General features: G+C 40.7%; 2 protein-coding genes across 6 annotated transcripts in view; one reads left to right on the forward strand and one right to left on the reverse strand.

The window, feature by feature from the left end:
- Positions 1-1982: 1982 nt before the first annotated feature.
- LOC101286023 (high mobility group protein B2-like) lies at positions 1983-3005 on the reverse strand. Its single transcript, XM_033430106.2, has one exon. It carries the CDS (start codon positions 2988-2990, stop codon positions 2529-2531), a length of 462 nt encoding a protein of 153 aa, XP_033285997.2. The 5' UTR covers positions 2991-3005; the 3' UTR covers positions 1983-2528.
- Positions 3006-9443: 6438 nt separating this feature from the next.
- Positions 9444-21175, forward strand: part of LOC101290297 (survival motor neuron protein) — a 45813-nt gene continuing 34081 nt past the window's right edge. For all 5 annotated transcript variants that reach the window (XM_033429970.2, XM_004270788.3, XM_033429971.2 and 2 more), the window contains exon 1: positions 9444-9579. In XM_033429970.2, coding sequence (XP_033285861.1) covers positions 9493-9579 — 87 coding nt within the window. In that variant the 5' untranslated portion in view covers positions 9444-9492. The remainder of the gene's footprint in view (positions 9580-21175) is intronic.

The following is a 21175-nucleotide window of genomic DNA, read 5'->3' on the forward strand; positions in this document are numbered from 1 at the left end:
AGGGGTGGAACTTAGGCAGGGGTGGGGTTTAGGGTGGGGCAGAACCTAGGCGGGAGGGGTGTGACGTTTGAGCATGAGGCAGGGCCTAGGCGGGGTGACGTTCAGGCATGGGGCAGTGCCTCTGCTTAGGACCTGCGCAGAAGGGGAGAGGCAGCATGTCTAAAGGAGGGTCTCTAGAGTGTTGAGTTCTGGAGTTTGGGGCCTTGAGTGAGGGTGTGTGGGTGGGGTTTAGGCCCAGCTCATTGAAGGGGGTCTCCAAGTGTAAAAGTAGGGCCCTGGGTGGGCGTGTAGGGGCGAGGCTTGGGTTCTGCATGGCAGGAGGGAAACTCCGAGGACAGAGGATTAGGCCCAGGGGCCCAACAGGCTCCCCAGTGCCTAAGTGGACAGGGAAAGCACTGGCCGCGTTCCCTTCCTTTCCTTCATGCCCCTCCCCCACCTTCTCCCCCAGCGTCTACCCCGTTGCCGCTGGACCCCTGACCATGGGTGGGTCCTGCTGGTTGTAGGAACTCCTTCCCTCCCCAGCCACCCCTCAGGGGTGCCAGTCCCGGAGGTCCAGCCTTTACTTTTGCTCCCCCTTCCCTCCCTCCCACTCCCTCAGGACCCGCATGGCTGGACGGGACCTAGGTGGGCAGAGGATCAGGCCCAGGATCTGAACAGGTTCCTGGGGGTCCAAGTGGGCAGGGGAAACCTGACCACGCTCCCTTTTGATCCTCTGCCCTCCCAATGGTTCCCCAATTTCCCCCTTCAGGCGTGGGATCCCTTCCCCTCCCCCAGCCGCCCCTCAGGGGCACCAGTCCTGTCCCACCTCCACTTCTCCCCTTTCACTCCCCCCACGCCCAACGTGGGGGTTCCTCCCATCCCCTTTGGTGTCCGTGGTCCCCCACTGGTGCCTGCTAGGTGCCCTAGTTGTGCAGAGATGCAGATTCCGCGTCCTCCTAGTACGCCATCTTGACTCCACCCCTTCTGCAGTTTTGGAATGTTCGGTATATATGTATTAAGTACATCTGGTTTAATGTGTTGTTTAAAGCCAGTGTTTCCTTATTGATTTGTCCAGATAATCTATCCATTTGATACACGTGGGATATGAAAGTCCCCTGCTATTATTGTATTACTATCAATTTCTCCCTTTATGTCAATATTTGCTTTATGTAGTTAGGTGCTCCTATGTTGAGTGCATAGGTATTTATGAATGTTATATCCTCTTCTTGGATTGACCCCTTTATCATTATGAAAGGCTCTTCTTAGTCCCTTATTATAATCTTTATTTACAGTCTGTTTTGTTTTATATGTGTATTGCTACCACAGATTTCTTTTTGTTTCTATTTGCATGGCATATCCTTTCCCAAACCTTCACTTTCAGTCAGTGTGTCTTTAAATCTGAAGTGAATCTCCTGTTGGCAGCATATAGATTGGTCTTTTTTTTTTAAATCAATTCAGTCACCCTGTGTCTTTAGTCAATTTACATTTAAAGTGAAAAATGATAGTTACATGCTTATTGCCATTTTGTTAATTGTTCTGGTTGTTTTTGTAGTTCTTCTCTGTTCCCTATTTTTCTCTTTGTCTGTTCCCTTGTAGTTTGATGATTTTGTATAGAGTTATATATATTCTATATAACGATATATAAACTATATTTCTTTAGTATTATAGCTTGTGTATCTATTTTAAGTTTTTGGTTTGTGGTTAAGTTTGAACACATTCTAAAAACACTACATTTTTTCTCCCCCTCCCACATTTTATGTTTTTATTTTTTAATTGCGATATAGTTTATTTACAATATTATATAAATTTGAGGTGTACAACATAGTGATTCACAATTTTTAAAGATTATATTCCATTAATAGTTATTATAGAACTTCCCTGGTGGTCCAGTGGTTAAGACTGTGCTTCCAATGCAGGGGGCAAGTGTTCGATCCCTGGTGAGGGAAGCTCTGCATGCTGCGCAGTGCAGCCAAAAAAAAACTGGTTACTATAAATTATTGGCTATACCCCCTGTGATATACACTTATAGCTTATTCCTTTTATACATAGTAGTTTGTACCTCTTAATCCCCTACCTCCATCTTGCCCCTCCCTCCTTCCCACTCCCTACTGGTAACCACTAGTTTGTTCTCTATATTTGTGAGTCTGTTTCTCCTTTGTTATATTCACTAATTTACTTTATTTTTTAGATTCCACATATAAGTGATAACATAAGTATTTGTCTTTCTCTGTCTGAGTTATTTCACTCAGCATAATACCCTCTAAGTCCATACTTGTTGCAAATGGCAACATTTCATTCTTTTTTATGGCTGAGTATTTAATTGTGTGTGTGTATACACACAGACCACATCTTCTTTACCCATTTATCTGTTGATGGACACTTAGATTGTGTCCATATCTTGGCTATTGTAAATAGTGGTGCTATGAACATTGGACTGGTTCATTCTTCTTGGAGCCTGTTCTTTCCCACTTACTCTTGCCCTTGGCACGGTATGTGGCAATGTCCTTTTCATATTTCTCCTTTAGCTTAGCTGCTTTCTGTTCATAGGGTTATTTACCTTTGGCTGACTGCTCAGACCACATTTCACCCACTTTTTTTGCAGTATCTCCAATGGATAAGACAGGGTGTTCACTTTTGATCTTTGGGTGATGTTCAGAGCAAAACCGGAAGAAGGCAGATGGAGGCCTTTTAGGCACATTGGGATCTTTTTTCTTTCCCTTCTTGTCACCTTTGGGAGGAACATAATTTTTCATCTCCCTGTCATAGCGAGCTTTGTCACTTTTTGCCATATCTTCAAACTTGGATTTTTCCTTGGCAGACATGATCTTCCATCTCTCAGGACATTTCTTGGAGAACTCGGTAAAGTTGGCCGAGGAGTCAGGGTGTTTCTTCTTGTGCTTCTCCCGGCAAGTCTGCACAAAGAAGGCGTATGAGGACATCTTGCCCTGCGGCTTGTTGGGGTCGCCCTTCCCCATGATGGTGCTGCTGCTGCTGCTGCGGCAGCGGCGCATCCACCTGGTGGTAGCTTTTCCTCAGAGTACCGCGCAGTGGCCAGGTCAGACCTCAACACTGCTGCCCGTGGCTCCGGCGCGAACTGTTCCGTTGCTAACCCAATCTTCCACCTCTTGTTTTGCAGACTTCTCCACGCCTGGTATCTTAGTTTTTAATTTGCAATTGTCTGACCAGAGAGGTTGAGCATTTTTTCATATATTTATTGGACATTTGGATTTTCTTTCTTTTTAAATTTTTATTTATTTTTATTATCAGATTGATTGATTGGCCATGTGGCTAGCAGAATCTTAGTTCCCTGACCAGGGATTGAACCTGGGCCCTGGCAGTGAAAGCACTGAGTCCTAACCACTGGACTGCCAAGGAATTAATTCCCTGGATTTTCCTTTTTTTGGGGGGGGGGTATATATGTATATTTTAACATTTATTTATTTGGTTGCACAGGGTCTTAGTTGTGGCACGTGGGCTCCTTAGTTGTGGCATGCAAACTCTTAATTGTGGTATGCATGTGGGATCTAGTTCCCTGCCCAGGGATCCAACCCAGGCCCCCCGCATTGGGGGCAGACTCTTAACCACTGCACCACCAGGGGAGTCCCATGGATTTTCCTTTTTGTGAAATACCTATGTTTTTTCTCTCTACTTTATGCTTTTTGTTTCACTTAGTCTTCACATGTAGGTACTACAGTTATGTCCATTTTTATAGATTTTATACAAATTGAGATTTTGGTTAAGGAATTTACCCAAGGTCACCCAGCTAGTAAATGGCAGGTTAAGGATATAAATCCAAGCAGACAGAAGACAGAGCTTCCAGAGTATGGGCATATCTTCATATTTATTGGCCCTTTTGGTTTTTTCTTCTATGAATAGCTTGCTTTGCTGTTATTTTTATTTGACAGAGTTTTTCTTTAATATAAAAGAATATTCGTTTCTCTTATATTACAAATATTTTCTAAACTATTGTTTGTCCTTTCATTTTATTTATGTTGCTTTTGCCAGAATTTTTATTCACATGATCAAATGCCTAGTTTCTTTTTTTTTCTTTTTTTTAATTGAAGTATAGTTGATTTACAGTATTGTGTTAGGTGTACAGCAAAGTGATTCAGTTAAACATATATATACCTATTCTTTTTCAGATTCTTTTCCCTTATAGGTTATTACAAAATATTGAGTATAGTTCCCTGTGCTATACAATAGGTCCTTGTTGGTTATCTGTTTTATACATAATAGTGTGTATATGGTAATCCCAAACTCCTAATTTATCCCCTCCCTTTCCCCTTTGGTAACCATAAGTTTGTTTTCTATGTCTGTGGGTCTGTTTCTGTTTTGTATATAAGTTCATTTGTTTGGTTTTTTTTTTTAGATTCCACATATAAGCAATATCATGTGATATTTGTCTTTCTCTGGCTTCACTTAGTATGTTAATCTCTGGGTCCATCCATGTTGCTGCAAATGACATTATTTCATTTTTTTATGTCTGAGTAGTATTCCATTGTGTATATGTGCCACATCTATTTTTTTTTAATTTTATTTATTTTATTTTTGGCTGTGTTAGGTCTTCATTGCTGCACACGGGCTTTTCTCTGGTTGTGGCCCGGGGGGGCGCTGCTCTTCGTTGCCATGTGCAGGCTTCTCACTGCGGTGGCCTCTCTTGTTGCGGAGCACGGGCTCCAGTAGTTGTGGCACACAGCCTCAGTAGTTGTGGCACACGGGCTTAGTTGCTCTGCGGCATGTGGGATCTTCCCGGACCAGTGCTGGAACCCGTGTCCCCTGCGTTGGCAGGCGGATTCCCAACCACTGTGCCACCAGGGAAGCCCTATACCACATCTTCTTTATCCATTCATCTGTCCATGGACATTTAGGTTGCTTCCATGTTTTGGTTATTGTAAATAGTGCTGCAATGAACTTTGGGGTGCATGTATCTTTTCAAATTATGGTTTTCTCCAAATATATGCCCAGGAGGAGTGGGATTGCAGGATCATGTTGTAGCTCTATTTTTAGTTTTTTAAGAAACCTCCATACTGTTCTCCATAATGACTGTACCAATTTACATTCCCACCATCAGTGTAGGAGGTTTCCCTTTTTCTACACCCTCTCCAGCATTTATTATTTGTAGACTTTTTGATAATTGCCATTCTGACCAGTGTGAGGTGATACCTCATCGTAATTTTTAATTAAATGCCTAGTTTCTTTATTAACTGAAGATGCAGACTGACAGCCCACAGACTTGTCCTGACATGTTAAAAAATTTTTTTCCACTTTTTCTTAAATTGAAGTATACTTGATTTACAATGTTGTGTTTATTTCTACTGTAAAGCAAAGTGATTCAGTTATACATATATACATATTCTTTTCAATTATGGTCTATCACAATATATTGAATATAGTTTCCTGTGCTATACAGTAGGACCTTGTTGTTTATCCATTCTATATATAATAGCTTGCTTCTGCTAAACCCAAACTCCCACTCCATCCCTCCCCCCTCCCCCCTCCCCCCAGAATTTTTAATATGAACTTGAATGCCTTTGGGCAGGGAGTGGGTGGAATGAGTTGGGGGGTGTGTGGAGGGATAGTCTCAAGGTAACTGATTACAGTACCCACCACCCCTTATTGCTTACTCCTCTTTAACTCATCTCCTTTACCTGCCTGACCCCCAAAATGTATTCGAGTTTTCAATCCTTGCATAGTTTCTTATTTCTATCTTAAAATCTCCTCCATCCCAAGTTTATAAAAGTCACCCAGAATGTATTTTGGTATATGATGTGAGGGTAATGAATCCAAGCCTTACATATTGGATGACTAATTAGATCTATGTCATTTATGAATTATACTACCATTTGTCCATAATATCATTCAAATATTCTTCCAAAACATCATTTGGAATTTTCAGCTTTCTGCTGCAGTAATAGTTCAGTGAGCAGTCTTTTTTTTTTTTTTTTTGGAGTATAGTTGCTTTACAGTGTTGTGTTGTATTCACTCTGCTGTACAGCAAAGTGAATCAGCTATATGTTTACGTATATCCCCTCTTTTTTGGATTTCCTTCCCATTTAGGTCACCACAGAGCATTGAGTAGAGTTCCCTGTGCTATACAGTAGGTTCTCATTAGTTATCTGTTTTATACACAGTAGTGTATGTATGTCAGTCCCAATCAGTGAGCATTCTTGTACACAAATCACTGACACATCTCTAATCTCCTGACCCTAGACTCTGAAGGTAAGGTAAGGGTAAGGAACTAATTAGTTTTGGCCTTCTCTTTTGTTTATTCGCTATTCTACATGACAATACCAATATATATTATCCTAACTGGAAACTTGATCACTAGTCATTTGAATCCTTTATCATCAGCAAGTTCCAAGAGTCGGCCGAATGTAGGTTTTTGGTATGAGAATTCCATATGCGCAAAGATTGGTTCCAGTTCATGAAGTTATTTTTTTTTTCTTCTAAGATTTATTTTATAACCGTGTTAAGAAAAGTTCTACATCAGGGACTTCACAGGGTGGCACAGTGGTTAAGAATCTGCCTGCCAACACAGGGAACACGGGTTCGAGCCCTGGTCCGCGAAGATCCCACAGTCCACAGAGCAACTAAACTCGTGTGCCACAACTATTGAAGCCCGCGCTCTAGAGCCCATGCTTAACAAGAGAAGCCACCACACTGAGAAGCTTCCACATCGCAATGAAGACCCAGCACATCCAGAAATAAAATAAATAAAAATTTAAAACGTTCTACATCATTGTTGGTTAGATTACACAACAACAGTCTGCCTTGAAACCAGTATGCTGTTCTCAAGGTCATCAAAGACATTCTGTCCTTTTAGTCTTCGGAGAAAAAAATGGTTTGACTTCTAATTTACTTCTTGCCATGTAAGATTTAAAAGCAAATACTTATACATCAATTTATTTGTGCAGCAATTAATCTGTGAAGCCATGATTTGCTGTTAACTTTAATCCAAACTGCCTGTTAGCATTTCACCATAACTTTAAAACTGCACCATGTGACAGTGGGAAGGCTACTTTAGGCAAAAGAGCTATTGCCAGCAGAGAGTTCTGTTTCTTTTTTTTTTTTTTTTTTTGCGGTACGCGGGCCTCTCACTGTTGTGGCCTCTCCCGTCGCGGAGCACAGGCTCCGGACGCGCAGGCTCAGCGGCCATGGCTCACGGGCCCAGCCGCTCCGCGGCACGTGGGATTTTCTCGGACCTGGGCACGAACCCACGTCCCTTGCATCGGCAGGCGGACTCCCAACCACTGCTCCACCAGGGAAACCCAAGACTTCTGTTTCTTTGAGTCTTCTTTGGACTGCTGTCACTTTCCTCACCAATTGGATCAGATGCTAAGAAATGGCCCAACAGACCCTCTTTGGGGCCTCTCTTGTACCTCCCAGCTTCCTTTCCTGCTCACCTGGGGGCAGATAAGTGCTTTCTAAAAAATATTCTGGACTATCTACGTGACTTTCCAGCAAATTCATTATAAAGCTGGGTAAGCTTCACCTCGGATATGCCCAGATCATCAAAATTTGAACTTTATGGAGGTCTACTTAATGAGATTCTTTCTTATGCAAGTGCAATTTATGCACTTGTGAATAACCTTCCTCTTTTTGAATCTGGTAGACTAGCCTGAAGACAAAAGTGCTAGAGCTGGGTTGGGTTCCCACAATTCATTGATTTACCAAACTTTTCTGGCACCACTTACTCTGGTCTGGCCTTGTAGGAGGTACAGAGATAACAACATGAAGACGCCTGGTCACAGGGGCTGCTAGCAGGGAAAACAGAATACGAAAATAAGGTGTTGTGTGTACAAGGCAGAACCATAAGGACTAGCCTGCAAGAGAATCCCGGGGTGGGGAGCCCTCAGAAAATGGAGCTGTTCCTGCAGCTGGGGGACTTACACATTCAGCCATGTGTATGGGGGACGTGCCAGGCATAGTACTCAGATTGGCAACCCCCCATGATCATACAGTTTAATTTAATGTTTACGTAAGTGCCTTCAAATCTGATGAAACAGTTTCCTTTGGAAATCCTCTACATTATGCTTTGAGTGCTTTGTCTATCATATGGAATAACTGTAAAATACGTATGGTGATTCAAATCTGGATGTCACCATCAAGAAAAAAAGAACATGTTTTCTTTGAGGACAAAAATGCCATAGGTTCATTTTTGTTGAGGAACAAGGTAGGTGGAAATCTACTTATCTACTTCCTGATAAGTAGAAATACTTTTCCAACAAAGAACTTGCCATTTAAAACAGCTGACAATTCATTAAAGCTAATTCCTCCTTGAAAACATTATACTAAGTGAAAAAAGACACAAAAGGTCACGTTATATGACTCCATTTCTATGAAATATCCAGAGCAACTAAATCTATAGAGACAGTGGTTGTGAGAGGCTGGAAGGAGGAGAGACTGTGGAGTTACTTCTAATGGATACAAGGTTTCTTTTGGGGGTGATGACAATGTTTTGGAGTTAGATAGTGGTGGTAGCTGCACAATCTTGTGACCATACCAAAACCCACTAAATTGCATGCTTTAAAATGATGAATTTATGGTATGTAAATTCCATCTAAAAAATAAATAAAAAGAAACCTGGTTCCAAATTGTTTAAATTTCTGCATCATATGCCATTGTGAGAATTATGATTGAAGAAATCTAAGTGAGCTTTTAAAAAATACATCTATTTCTGGTATCTACAGAAGCCAAAGGAAGCCATCAAAGTTCCCTGGGTGAACTTTAAAAAAAAAGAACAAATGACAATAGGTACTTGGAAGCCATTTAGCAATCCTAAATGTTTAATAAAGAATACTGGAAAAATAGAGGGTAAGATCCTACTAAGAACTAAAAGCCCCCTTGACCCATGTAAAGACAAACATGAAAAAACGAGCAAACAAAAAGCACATTCTTAAACAGAATACAACAATTCATCTCATGTTTTTAAATTCAAAAAGTTACTAGAGAAGATTTGGGAGAAGAGATATTAAACTAAATGCTAAGGCTGGGTAATGTTACAGACATGCTGGATTCCAGGCATTTGTGTAAACGCTCTGTGCCTCAGTTTCCCATCTTTAAATGAGAAAATAGCCCCTAACTCATAGAGTTGTGAAAATAAAATTAAAATAAGTATATAAAACTCTTAAAAGCACTTTTTAAAAATGGTACCTATATTTTTATTGGTTACCAAGGGACTGCTTTTTATTTTACTGCTTGCTTATTTTCTAAGTGACCTGCAACGAACGCTATTTTCCTAAGAGGATTTATTGTTTAAAACAAAAACTCTGGTCGAATCACTCTCGGAACAGACGAAAAAGTGAAATCAAAGAATTGAGAGGATACGGAGAAGAAACACCTATGCGGCCGACAGGGGTAGGCGGCGCCTGAGGGCAGAAAGCGCGGGGACTCCTCCCCGCCGGCCGGCGGCCCTGAGGCCGCCATGCTCTTCCGCTCCCGGAGGCCGGGCGGCGGAAGTCGTCACTCGCCGAGGGACCTAGCCCACGCCGCGTACCCGGCAGCAGGTTAACCATGGCGATGGGCGGCGGCGGTGGCGGCAGTAGCAGCGGCGTCCCAGAGCCGGAAGACACGGTGCTGTTCCGGCGCGGCACAGGCCAGGTGAGGTCGCAGCCGGCGCTGTCCCCGACCCTGCGCTCTTTCCCCGGCCAGTCGGCTCAGTGCGAGGTCCGCATGTTTGTACATCCCCACTTGGGAGCCTCAGCCGCAAGCTCGTTCCTCGCCCAGTTTGGGCTCCCGATGACTTTGAGCCTAGGCCCTACTGCTACTCGATTGTGCCTTGGTCGTCCACCTCTCTCTCCGACTGTGAGGTGTGCGGGGTCAGGCCAGGGCGAAGCAGGGAAACCAGTTAGGAGTCTATTGGACTAATCCCGCTGTTAGCAGTGGACAGCCGGTTACTTGGCTTCTGGATATAGTTTGAAATCAGAGGCAACAGGTTGTGCACGGGTATACGATAATAGAGGCTTGAGAGAGGAAAGTCAAGGATAATTCCAAGATTGCTCTGAACAGCTGAAAAGATGAAGTTGCCTTTTCCTGAGATGGGGAAGACTGCAAGTAAGGCAGGTTTATAAGGGGGTAAGATTAGAACTCATTCTTGGGTGAAATGTGATTGGAGCGAGTTCGAGAGTCGGAGAGGAGAAATTCAAGGCAACATATGTGAGCAAATATTTCAAGTTTTATTGTGGGTACTGGAAGATAGAGAAATTGACCAATGGATGGAGAAGGAAGTGAGATGAAGAGGATTCTTAATTGTGTTTTTGTTTTTAAGATGGGAGAAATGTTTCAGGGCTGATAGGAAAGATCCAGTAAGGACGGTATAATTGACATTGCAGGAGAGAAGAGAATTGCGCAAGCAACATTCTAGCGTAGTAAGAGGGAATGGATTTGGTCTTTGTTAGAAATATTGACAGTTCATGTGGTGACAGTTATATGGGTACAGATTTGTGTGGATGGGCAGATATAGTGGCAGGAGATTATGAAAATTCTGTTTTGATTGTTGCTGTTCTCTCAGTAAAAGAAGCAAGGTCATCAGCCTACTGGTGAGGAGGGGCAGGGGGCAGGTGTTGGAGGTTAGAGAAGAGAGAAGGTAGGAAGTAAACGTCTAGGAGAGTGGATGAGTGTTGCATTAGGGAAATCTAGGCAACATTAAAGGCCTACTTCAGATTTGTGGTTATGAGTTTAAAGAAGACTAGTTAGGACTTCCCTGGTGGCGCAGTGGTTAAGAATCCGCTGCCAATGCAGGGGACACGGGTTCGAGCCCTGGTCCAGGAAGATTCCCACGCGCCGTGGAGCAACTAAGCCTGTGCTCCACAACTGCTGAGGCTGCATGCCTAGAGCCTGTGCTCTGCAACAAGAGAAGCCACCACCATGAGAAGCCCTCGCACCACAACGAAGAGTAGCCCCTGCTCGCCACAGCTAGAGAAGACCCGTGCACAGCAATGAAGACCCAACGCAGACAGAAATAAATAAATAAATAAATTTATTTTAAAAAGAAAAGGAGACTAGGCAGCATGATTGTGTTTTTTGCTAGCTAAATTCAAATTCAGGTGTGTGAGGGCAGACACAAAGTAAATGAATAGTTGAAATTAATAGGGTTGTAGTTTTACCTAGTATGAAGTGAGAAGGGGGCAGTACAGGGAGTTGTCTTAATGATCGATGGTGCAATTAAAGCTGGCTAAGAAAGGAAGTGAGGACATTACCATGGTGAGAAGCAGTTTAAAAAGTGTGAGGATCATTGTTTTACCAGTCCCAGTGAAGTGGAATGACTGTCATCATCAACCTACTAGAAGGAATAAGTTGCAGAGCCTAGAAGGTGGTAGTTGGAGAGTAGGATTCTTGCAGTTGAGTTTTTGGAGAGGTTATATATAATGGTTATAATAAAGACCATAGAAGTGAGTAGCTGAGCTTGGGTACTATAAAAGGTCATTGGTAGCGAAGCATTTAAAGATGTAGCAGGGCTTCCCTGGTGGCGTAGTGGTTAAGAGTCCGCCTGCCAATGCGGGGGACACGGGTTCGTGCCCTGGTCCGGGAAGATCCCACATGCCGCGGAGCGGCTGGGCCCGTGAGCCATGGCCGCTGAACCTGCGTGTCCGGAGCCTGTGCTCCGCAACGGGAGAGGCCACAACAGTGAGAGGCCCGCATACCACAAAAAAAGAAAAAGATGTAGCAAGGGTAGGGTATTGGAAGGATCGCGGACGTGGGTTTTTTTTTTTAATTATTTCTTACTTTATTTGGTTTATTTTTGAGTAATACTTTTTTATCGTTATTTATTTAATTATTTTTTTGCCTGCATTGGGTCTTTGTTGCTGTGCACGGGCTTTCTCTAGTTGCAACGAGTGGGGGCTACTCTTCGTTGTGGTGCGAGGGCTTCTCATTGCGGTGGCTTGTTTTGTTGCAGAGCACGGGCTGTAGGTGCGCGGGCTTCAGTAGTTGTGGCGCACAGCCTCAGTAGTTGTGGCTCACAGGCTTTAGAACTCAGGCTCAGTAGTGGTGCATGGGCTTAGTTGCTCCACGGCATGTAGGATCTTCTCACACCAGGGCTCGAACCCATGTATCCTGCATTAGCAGGCGGATTCTTCACCACTGCGCCGCCAGGGAAGTCCCTGTACATGGGTTTTTAAATAACCAAAAATTATGACAGGATTAGTGTTGGAGGGAGTACTGGGATATAAACCTCAAGGAATGAGGAAGAGTGACCCAGGAAGATATAGATGATTGCAATGAGGAGGGATAGTGGACAGGGGAGTTTGCTGACGGGATTTTCAAACCTGGGAGTTTTTAGGGAGGAAGAATAATCTGGAAGTGGAAGTGAGGAACAAGGAAGATTACTTCCCCACCTCTGGTACAGTAATTTGAGGGATATGGGGAAGAAAACATTTCATTTTTAAATGCCTGCAAGGAAAGAGGTGGGCTTCTCTTGGTGACTGAGAAACAGATATAAAGGCAGTCCTGATGGTCTGTTCTCTTTGCTATTGCTGTGTAACAAATCACCCAAAACTTAGTGGCTTGAAACAATAATCATGTTTTATTCTCTCTCATAGTTTCTGTGGGTCAGGAATTTGTGAAGGCCTTGGTGGGCAGTTCTCCTTCAGACATTTCGTGTAGTTGCATCCACGTAGTAATCGGAGCTACAATAGCTGGGGACTGAGCCGCTAGGGATTGACGGGCCATCTCTTTTCTTCATGTTGTCTCGGCTTCTCCATGTGGTCCCGGTGTGTGGGATGGTTTGATTTCCTTATACCCCTTTGTAATCCTTCCCTTTCATCCCTCCTCATCTCCTGTCCCCAGACAACTGCTGATCCATTTTCTGTCACCATCAATTAGTCTGCATTTTCTAGAATTTTACAAATACGGAGTCTTTTTTTATCTGGCTTCTTTTACTCAGCATAGTTATTTTGAGTTTCATCCATTTTCTTGTGTATATCAGTCATTCATTCCTTTTCATTGCTGTAGGATCCTGTTGCACGAATATACTACAATTTGTTTATCCATTCACTTGTTCATGAACATTTGGGTTGCTTTCAGTTTGGGGCTGTTACAAATAGAACCACCATGAGTATTAGTGCAGAAGACTTTGTATGGGCATATGCTTTCATTCCTCTTTGGCAAACACCTAGGTCATGGAGTAGATATATTTTAATTTTTTTTCTTTTTTCTTTTTTTCCCATGCCTTGTGGGATCTTAGTTCCCTGACCAGAGAGTGAACCCAGGCCCACAGCAGTGAGAGCACAGAGTCCTAACCACTGGACCACCAGGGAACTCCCTATTTTAATTCTTCTGGTTTTTTTTTTTAAGTTGAATTTTATTTATTTTATTTATTTATTTATTTTTGGCTGTGTTGGGTCTTTGTTGCTGCACACGGGCTTTTTCTAGTTGTGGTGAGTGGGGGCTACTCTTCGTTGCAGTGCGCGGGTTTCTCATTGCGGTAGCTTCCTTTGTTGCGGAGCACAGGCTCTAGGTGCGTGGGCTTCAGCAGTTGCAGCATGCAGGCTCAGTAGTTGTGGCACACGGGCCCTAGAGTGTGCGGGCTTCAGTAGTTGCGGTGGCCTGTGGGGTCAGTAGTTGTGGCTCGCGGGCTCTAGAGGGCAGGCTCAGTAGTTGTGGCGCAGGCTCACGGGCTTAGTTACTCCGAGGCATGTGGGATCTTACTGGACCAGGGATCGAACCCCTGTCCCCTGCATTGGCAGGCACATTCTTAGCCACTGCACCACCAGGGAAGTCCACTATTTTGATTCTTTAAGAAGCTGCCAAACTTTTCTTCAAAGTGATTGCACCATTTTACGTTTCAACCAGCAATGTATGAAAAGTTCCGTTTGTTCCACATCCTTGCTAACACTTGATATGGTCAGTCTTGTTAATTTTAGACATTCTAATGTGTAGTGGTGTCTTGTTGTTGTGGTGGTTTTAATTAGCATTTCCCTAATGACTGATGATGTTGATTGTCATTTCATGTGCTTATTTGCCATCCATGTATCTTCTTTGGCAAAGTGTCTGTTCAAATCTTTTGCCTATTTTTAAATTGACTTATTTTTTGTTGAGATTTGAGAGTTTTTTCTGTATGCTAGATACAAAACCTTTATCAGATAGGTAATTTGCAAATATTTTCTCCCAGTTTGTGAGTTCATTCATTTTTTCATTCTCTTAACAGTATCTTTTTGAGAATTCCCTGGCAGTCCAGTGGGTAAGACTCCACGCTCTCACTGCCAAGGGCCCGGGTTCAATCCCTGGTCAGGCAACTGAGATCCCGTAAGCCGTGCAGTGCAGCCAAAAAAAAGAAACACAACAACTAAGTCTTGCTGCTCCTAGAAGGACAGCTAGGGTGTATATAAAATCCTTGGCTCATACTTTTTTCCCATAAATTTCTATGAGGAAGTCTAATACTAACTAGTTTTCTGTATTTTGTAAATGACTTGATCTTTTTGCTTAGAGGCTCTGAGAATTCCTTTTAGAGACTTTTGTTTATTTGTTTAGCTTTTATTCTTCAGGGACCCCATTTATACATATGTTAAATATTCTTTGCCAGTCCCCACTTCACTTATTTTCTTTTTCTTTTTTCATGACTTTTCCTTGGTACCCATTAGATTTTCAGTCAACTGTATTCTTCTTTGCATACCTTGCAGTCAGTACTACTTTTTCTTCCATTTCCTTCTTGATTTTGTTTAACTCCTCATTTGACTGTTACCCTTTTGCCTTCTTTTCTCATCTGAATTTTTAGAAATTTTGATTCAAGGTGTTTTTTCCCATATTGCGAATGCTAGTTTAAGACAATTTAATTTCTGATGGTTATTGTATTTTCTTCTGTTTGTGATTGTCAGTTGAGAAATTTTATCACCTAAAATGTTTCTTCTCATAATAGCTTTGTATGGATGTCTTTGTTTGCTGTTCATGTTGAAATGTCTTATAACAGTTGTAATGTGATGAGTTTGGGTTCCTATGTATTTGTATCTTACTTTTAAGAGTGCCCATCAGTGATTCTGTTGATACAGTGGAGTACACTTTCCTTTATTAGTAGTACCTTTTCCATTTGCAGAATTGATATATCTTCTGCTTTTAGAAACATCTCCTATTCCAAGGGGCAGCATAACCTTGAACAAGTCAATTACCTGTTTGTGATTACTTTCCTTATCTGCAAAATGACTTAATGATTTTTAAGTACTTTTTATCATATAGCAAGATTAATAGTTTTATATCAGAACATATTTCTCTATGTATAATAGATATTAACAAGAAAATGACAAAAATTCACTTTACAACTAAATGAGTTTTATAGCAAACTTCTTCGGAGCTCATTGATTGACTAATATTGTACAAACTCCAACATACTAACTGATGGTGTCTTATAACCTGTCTTCCCATCACCAACATTATGTATCCAAACTTACCTTCAACTACTCTATAGAGTGAGAATGAGTCTAGTTGGACTTGTTGCTTCGCTGATCTGTCAAATACAAAAAAAAACCCCATGAAATTTATCATCTTAACCACTTTTAAGTGTACACTTCAGTAGTGTTAAGTATATTCACACTGTTGTACAATAGATATCCAGGACTTTTTAACCTTGCAAAACCAAAACTCTACCCATTGAGCAGTTCCCTATTTCCTGCTCTCCCACAGCCCCTGCTAACTGCTGTTCTACTTTGTTGCTGTGAATTTGACTACTTAGGAGCCTCATATGAGTGGAATCATACAGTCAGTGTGTTTATTTTTGCTTACATGCTCTTTTTGGCTCATGGTTGTCCTTGGAGTGCTTTCAATTTTCTTTTCTATCTATCCAGATCCTTTTAGTTTTTATTTCCTAGCCTGTTTCCTCCATGATCATCCACCATACATTCCTTTCCCTTTTTTTTTCCTTTTTTTTATTGAGGTATAATTGACATATAACATTACATTAATTTTAGTTGTACGACATAATGATTTGCTATTTATACATATTGCAAAATGATCACAGTAAGTCTAGTTAATATCTGCCACCATACATAGTTATAATATTTTTTTCCTTGTGTTGAGAATTTTATGTCTTTGCAACTTTCAAATATGCAATACAGTGTTACTAACTATAGGCACTGTGTTGCACATTACATTCCTGTGACTTATTTACCTGATAACTGGAAGTTGGTACTTTTTGACCCCCTTTGCCTGTTTCAGTCCCCTCCCCCATCCCCTCTACCCCCACCTCTGGAAACCACCAATCTGTTCTTTGTATTTATGAGGTTGGGCTTTTTTTGTTTGTTTGTTCTGTTTTTTGTTCTTAAATTCCACAGATAAGTAAGATCACATGGTATTCGTCTCTCTGTCTTACTTCACTTAGTGTAATGACCTCAAGATCCATTCATGTTGTCTCAAATGACAAGATTTCTTTTTTATGGCTGAATAATATTCTATTGTATATGAACAGTTATCCCCTGCTTTTTAAAAGTTTGCTTTATACCACTTCACTTTTATAAAACACCTACATTAGTAACTATTTTCACTAACTGAAGGAAATCCAAAGAGGATTTTTGCTTTTATGAAAAAAAAAAAAAAGGTGAAAAGCAAAAATAACATTCAGTGTTTTGTTTTGCAGCAAGCCATTATAGAGGCAGCAGGCAACCCAAGCAGTGAGAGTGGCACCACCAAGCTCCTTCCCCAGGAGCTACACTCAACATCTCAGCATCAAGCCACCATAGCTTTGAACTGTGCCTGTGAGCATCTGTACTTTATCCTGATTTATTCTGTTTATCCATTAGCAAGTTGTGTTCTCACATAATTGATTCTTTGCTTTACTCCATTTCCATTTACAAAAGCTTTCATAGGAACACTCTACTTTCATATAGTGGGGAAAACCTGTATACATTTTCTTTTTTAAACATTTATTTATTATTTATTTATTTAATTTATTTATTTTCCGCTGTGTAGGGTCTTAGTTGTGGCACGCAGGATCTTCGTTGAGGCATTGCTGCACACAGGCTTCTCTCTGGTTGTGACGTGCGGGTTTCTCTTCTCTAGTTGTGGCACATGGGCCTAGTTGCCTGGACATGTGGGATCTTAGTTCCCTGACCAGGGATTGAACCCGCGTCCCCTGCATTGTAAGGCGGATTCTTTACCACTGGACGGCCAGAGAAGTCCCTGTATACATTTTCTTTATCCATTCACCCATTGTTGGACACTTAGGTTGTTTCCATATCTTATCTGTTGTAAAATTTTTAATTTTTTGAGGAAGCTTCATACTATTTTCCATAGTGGCTGCACCAGTTTACATTCCTACCAATAGCGTACTAGTGTCCCTTTTCTCTACATCCTCATCAACACTTGTTATTGTCTTTTTGATAATAGCCATTCTAACAGGTGTGAGGTGATATATCACTGTGGTTTTAATTTGCATTTCCCTATTGATTGGTGACGTTGAGCATCTTTTCACGTGCCTGTTAGCCATATGTATGTCTTCTTTGGAAAAATGTCTATTCAGATCTTCTGTCCTTTTTCTAAAATAAATTTATTTTATTTTATTTATTTTTGGCTGTGTTGGGTCTTCTTTGCTGCACGTGGGCTTTCTCTAGTTGTGGCGAGTGGGGGCTACTCTTCATTGTGGTGCACGTGCTTCTCATTCTGATGGTTTCTCTTGTAGCAGAGCACGGAGTCTAGGTGCACGGTCTTCAGTATTTGTGGCACGTGGGCTTCAGTAGTTATGGTGCACAGGCTCAGTAGTTGTGGTGCACAGTCTTAGTTGCTCCACAGCATGTGGGATCTTCTGGACCAGGGATTGAACCGTGTCGGCACATTCTTAACCACTGCGCCACCAGGGAAGTCCCTTTTGCCTATTTTTAGCTGAATTGTTTGGGGTTTTGCTCGAGTTGCATGAGTTCTTTACATATCTTAGATATTAACCCCTTATCAGATAAGTGATTTGCAAATATTTTCTCCCATTGAGTTTTTTGCCTTTTCATTTTGTTTATTTATTTATTTATTTATTTATTGCTATGCAGAAGCTTTTAAGTTTGGTGTATTCCCACTTGTTAGTTTTTGCTTCTGTTGCTTTTGCTTTGGTGTCAAATCCAAAAAAATCATTGCCAAGACTGATATCGAGGAGCTTACTGCCTATGTTTTCTTCTAGGAGTTTTATGATTTTAGGCCTTACGTTTAAGTTTTTAATCCATTTTTAGTTAATTCTTTTTTTTATTTATTTTATTGAAATATAATTGGTTTACAATGTTGTATTGATTTATACTGTACAACAAAGTGATTCAGTTATACATATATATACATTCTTTTTCATATTCTTTTCCATTGTGTTTTATCACAGCATATTGCATAGTTTCCTGTCCTTTACAGTAGCGTTTTGAGTTAATTCTTATATGTGGTATAAGACAATGGCCCAGTTTCATTCTTTTGCATGTGGCTCCAGGTTTTTTTTTTTTTTTTTGCATCATTTATTGAAGAGACTATCTTTTCCCCATTATATATTGGCTCTTTTGTCATATATTAATTGACCATATATGCGTGGCTTTATTTCTGGGCACTCTATTCTGTACCACTGATTTGTCTGTCTTTATACCAGTACCATACTATTTTGATTACTGTGGATTTGTAATATAGTTTGAAATCAGGGAGCATGGTGCCTCCAGCTTTGTTGTTCTTTCTCAAGATTGCTTTGGCTATTTGGGGTCTTTTGTGGTTCCATACAAATTTTGGGATTTTGCTAGGGGTTGCATTGAATCTGTAGGTTGCTTTAGGTAATATGGACATTTTAACAATATTAATATTTCCAGTCCATGAGTACAGAAAATCCTTCCATTTATTTCTGTTTTCTACAGTTACTTTAATAATATCTTATAGTTATCAGTGTACAAGTCTTTGTTTTCCTTGATTAGGTTTATTCCTAGGTATTTTATTCTTTTTGATGCAGTTGTAAATGAGATTGTATTAATTTCTCTTTCTGATAGTTTGTTTTTATGGTATAGAAATTCAACACTTTTTATATATTGATTTTGTGTCCTGCAACTTTACTAAATTTGTTTATTCTAACAGTGTTTTGGTGGGGTCTTTAAGGCTTTCTATGTATAATGTTGAGTTATCTGCAAATAGTGACATTTTTATTTCTTCCTTTACAAATTGGATGCCTTTTATTTATTTCTCTTGCCTAATTGCTCTGGCTAGGATTTCTAATGCTTTGTTGAATAAAAGTGGTAAGAGTGGACATCTTGTGCCTGATGTTAGAGGAAAAGCTTTCAGCTTTTCATCATTTAGGATGATGTTAGCTGTTTGTCATGTATAGCCTTTATGATGTTGAGGTATGTTCCCTCTATACCCACTTTGTTGAGAGTTTTTATCATAAATGGATATTGAATTTTGTCAAATGCTTTTTCTGCATCTATTGAGATGATCATATGATTTTCTTCCTTCTTTTTGTTAATGTGATGTATCACATAGATTGATTTGTGAATGTTGAACCATCCTTGCATCCCTGTGATAAATCCCACTTGATCATGGTATAAGATTCTTTTAAATGTGTTGTTGAATTCGGATTGCTAATATTTTGTTGAGGATTTTTACATCTGTGTTAATCAGGGATGTTGGCCTGTAGTTTTCTTTTTTTGTGTTGTCCTTGTTTGGTTTTGATATTAGGGCAATGTTGGCCTCATGAAATGAGTTTGGAAGTGTTCCTTCCTCTTCTATTTTCTTTGGAAAAGTTTGAGAAGGATTAGTATTAATTCTTATTTGAATGTTTGAAAGAATTGACCTGTGAAGCTCTCTGGTCTTGAACTTTTGTTTGAATTAATAGTCAAAAGCCTCTAACAATCTTACTAGTAATTGGTCTATTGAGATTTTCTGTTTCTTCATGATTCATTCTTAGTAAGGTGTATGTTTCTTTGAATTTTGTCCATTTCTTCTAGGCTGTCAGATTTGTTGGCATATAATTGTTCATAGTACAGTCAGCCTTTCATATCCTAAGGTTCCACATTTGCACATTCAACCAACTTCAGATCAATCATATTTGGGTAAAAAAAAATATTTCCAAAAGGTTCCAAAAAACAAAACTTGAATTTGCTGCATGCCAGCAACTATTTACATAGCATTTACATTATATTAGGTGTTACTAACAATAAAGTATGCAGGATTGTATGCAAATACTATGCCATTTTATATAAAGGACTTGAGCAAGCGTCAATTTTGGTATCCGTGGTGGGTCCTGGAACCAGTACCCTGCAGATATTGAGGGATGACTGTAGTTACTTAAGATCCTTTGTATTTTCTGTGGTATCAGTTGTAATGTCTCCACTTCCATTTCCGATTATATTTATTTGAGTCCTATGTTTTTTTCTTTGTGAGTCCATCTAGAGGTTTGTCAATTTTATCTTTTTAAAGAAACTACTGTTAGTTTCATTGATCATTTTTACTGTCTTTTAGTTTCTGTTTCATTTCTTTTCACTCTGATCTTTGTTAATTCCTTCCTTTTACCAACTTTGAGTTTCATTGGGTTCCTCTTTTCCTAATACTTAGGTGAAACTTAGGTTGTTTGAGATTTTTTTCTTTCTTTTTGGCTGCGTTGGGTCTTCATTGTTGCACGCAGGCTTTCTCTAGTTGCGATGAGCAGGGGCTACTCTTTGTTGTGCACAGCCTTCTCATTGCGGTGGCTTCTCTTTGTTGTGCACAGCCTTCTCATTGCAGTGCCTTCTCTTGTTGTGGAGCACAGGCTCTAGGCACATGGGCTTCCCTAGTTGTGGCACATGGGCTCAGTATTTGGTGGCTCGAGGGCTCCAGAGCACAGGCTCAGTAGTTGTGGCACACGGGTGTAGTTGCTCCGCGGCATGTGGGATCTTCCCGGACCAGAGCTCGAACCTGTTGGCAGGCGGATTCTTAACCACTGTGCCGCCAGGGAAGTCCTCTTGTTTCTTGATATTGGCCTTTATCTATGAACTTGCTGCTTAGAACTGATTTTGCTAAGTTTGGTACGTTATATTTCTATTTTCATTTGTATCAGGTATTTTTTATTTCTCTTTTGATTCCTTCTTTAACCCGTTGGTTGTTCAGTAGCATGTTGTTTAATCTCCATGTATTTGTGAATTTTCCAGTTTTTTTCTTATAATTGGTTTCTGCTTTCATACATTGTGGTCAGACAAGATGCTTGATATGATTTCCATTTTCTTAAATTTATTAAGACTTCTGTCCTGACATGTGATCTATCCTGGAGAATGTTCTTTCACACCTGAGAAGAATGTGT

Source organism: Orcinus orca, chromosome 3 (genome assembly GCF_937001465.1).
Source record: "Orcinus orca chromosome 3, mOrcOrc1.1, whole genome shotgun sequence".
Lineage (NCBI taxonomy): Eukaryota > Metazoa > Chordata > Mammalia > Artiodactyla > Delphinidae > Orcinus > Orcinus orca.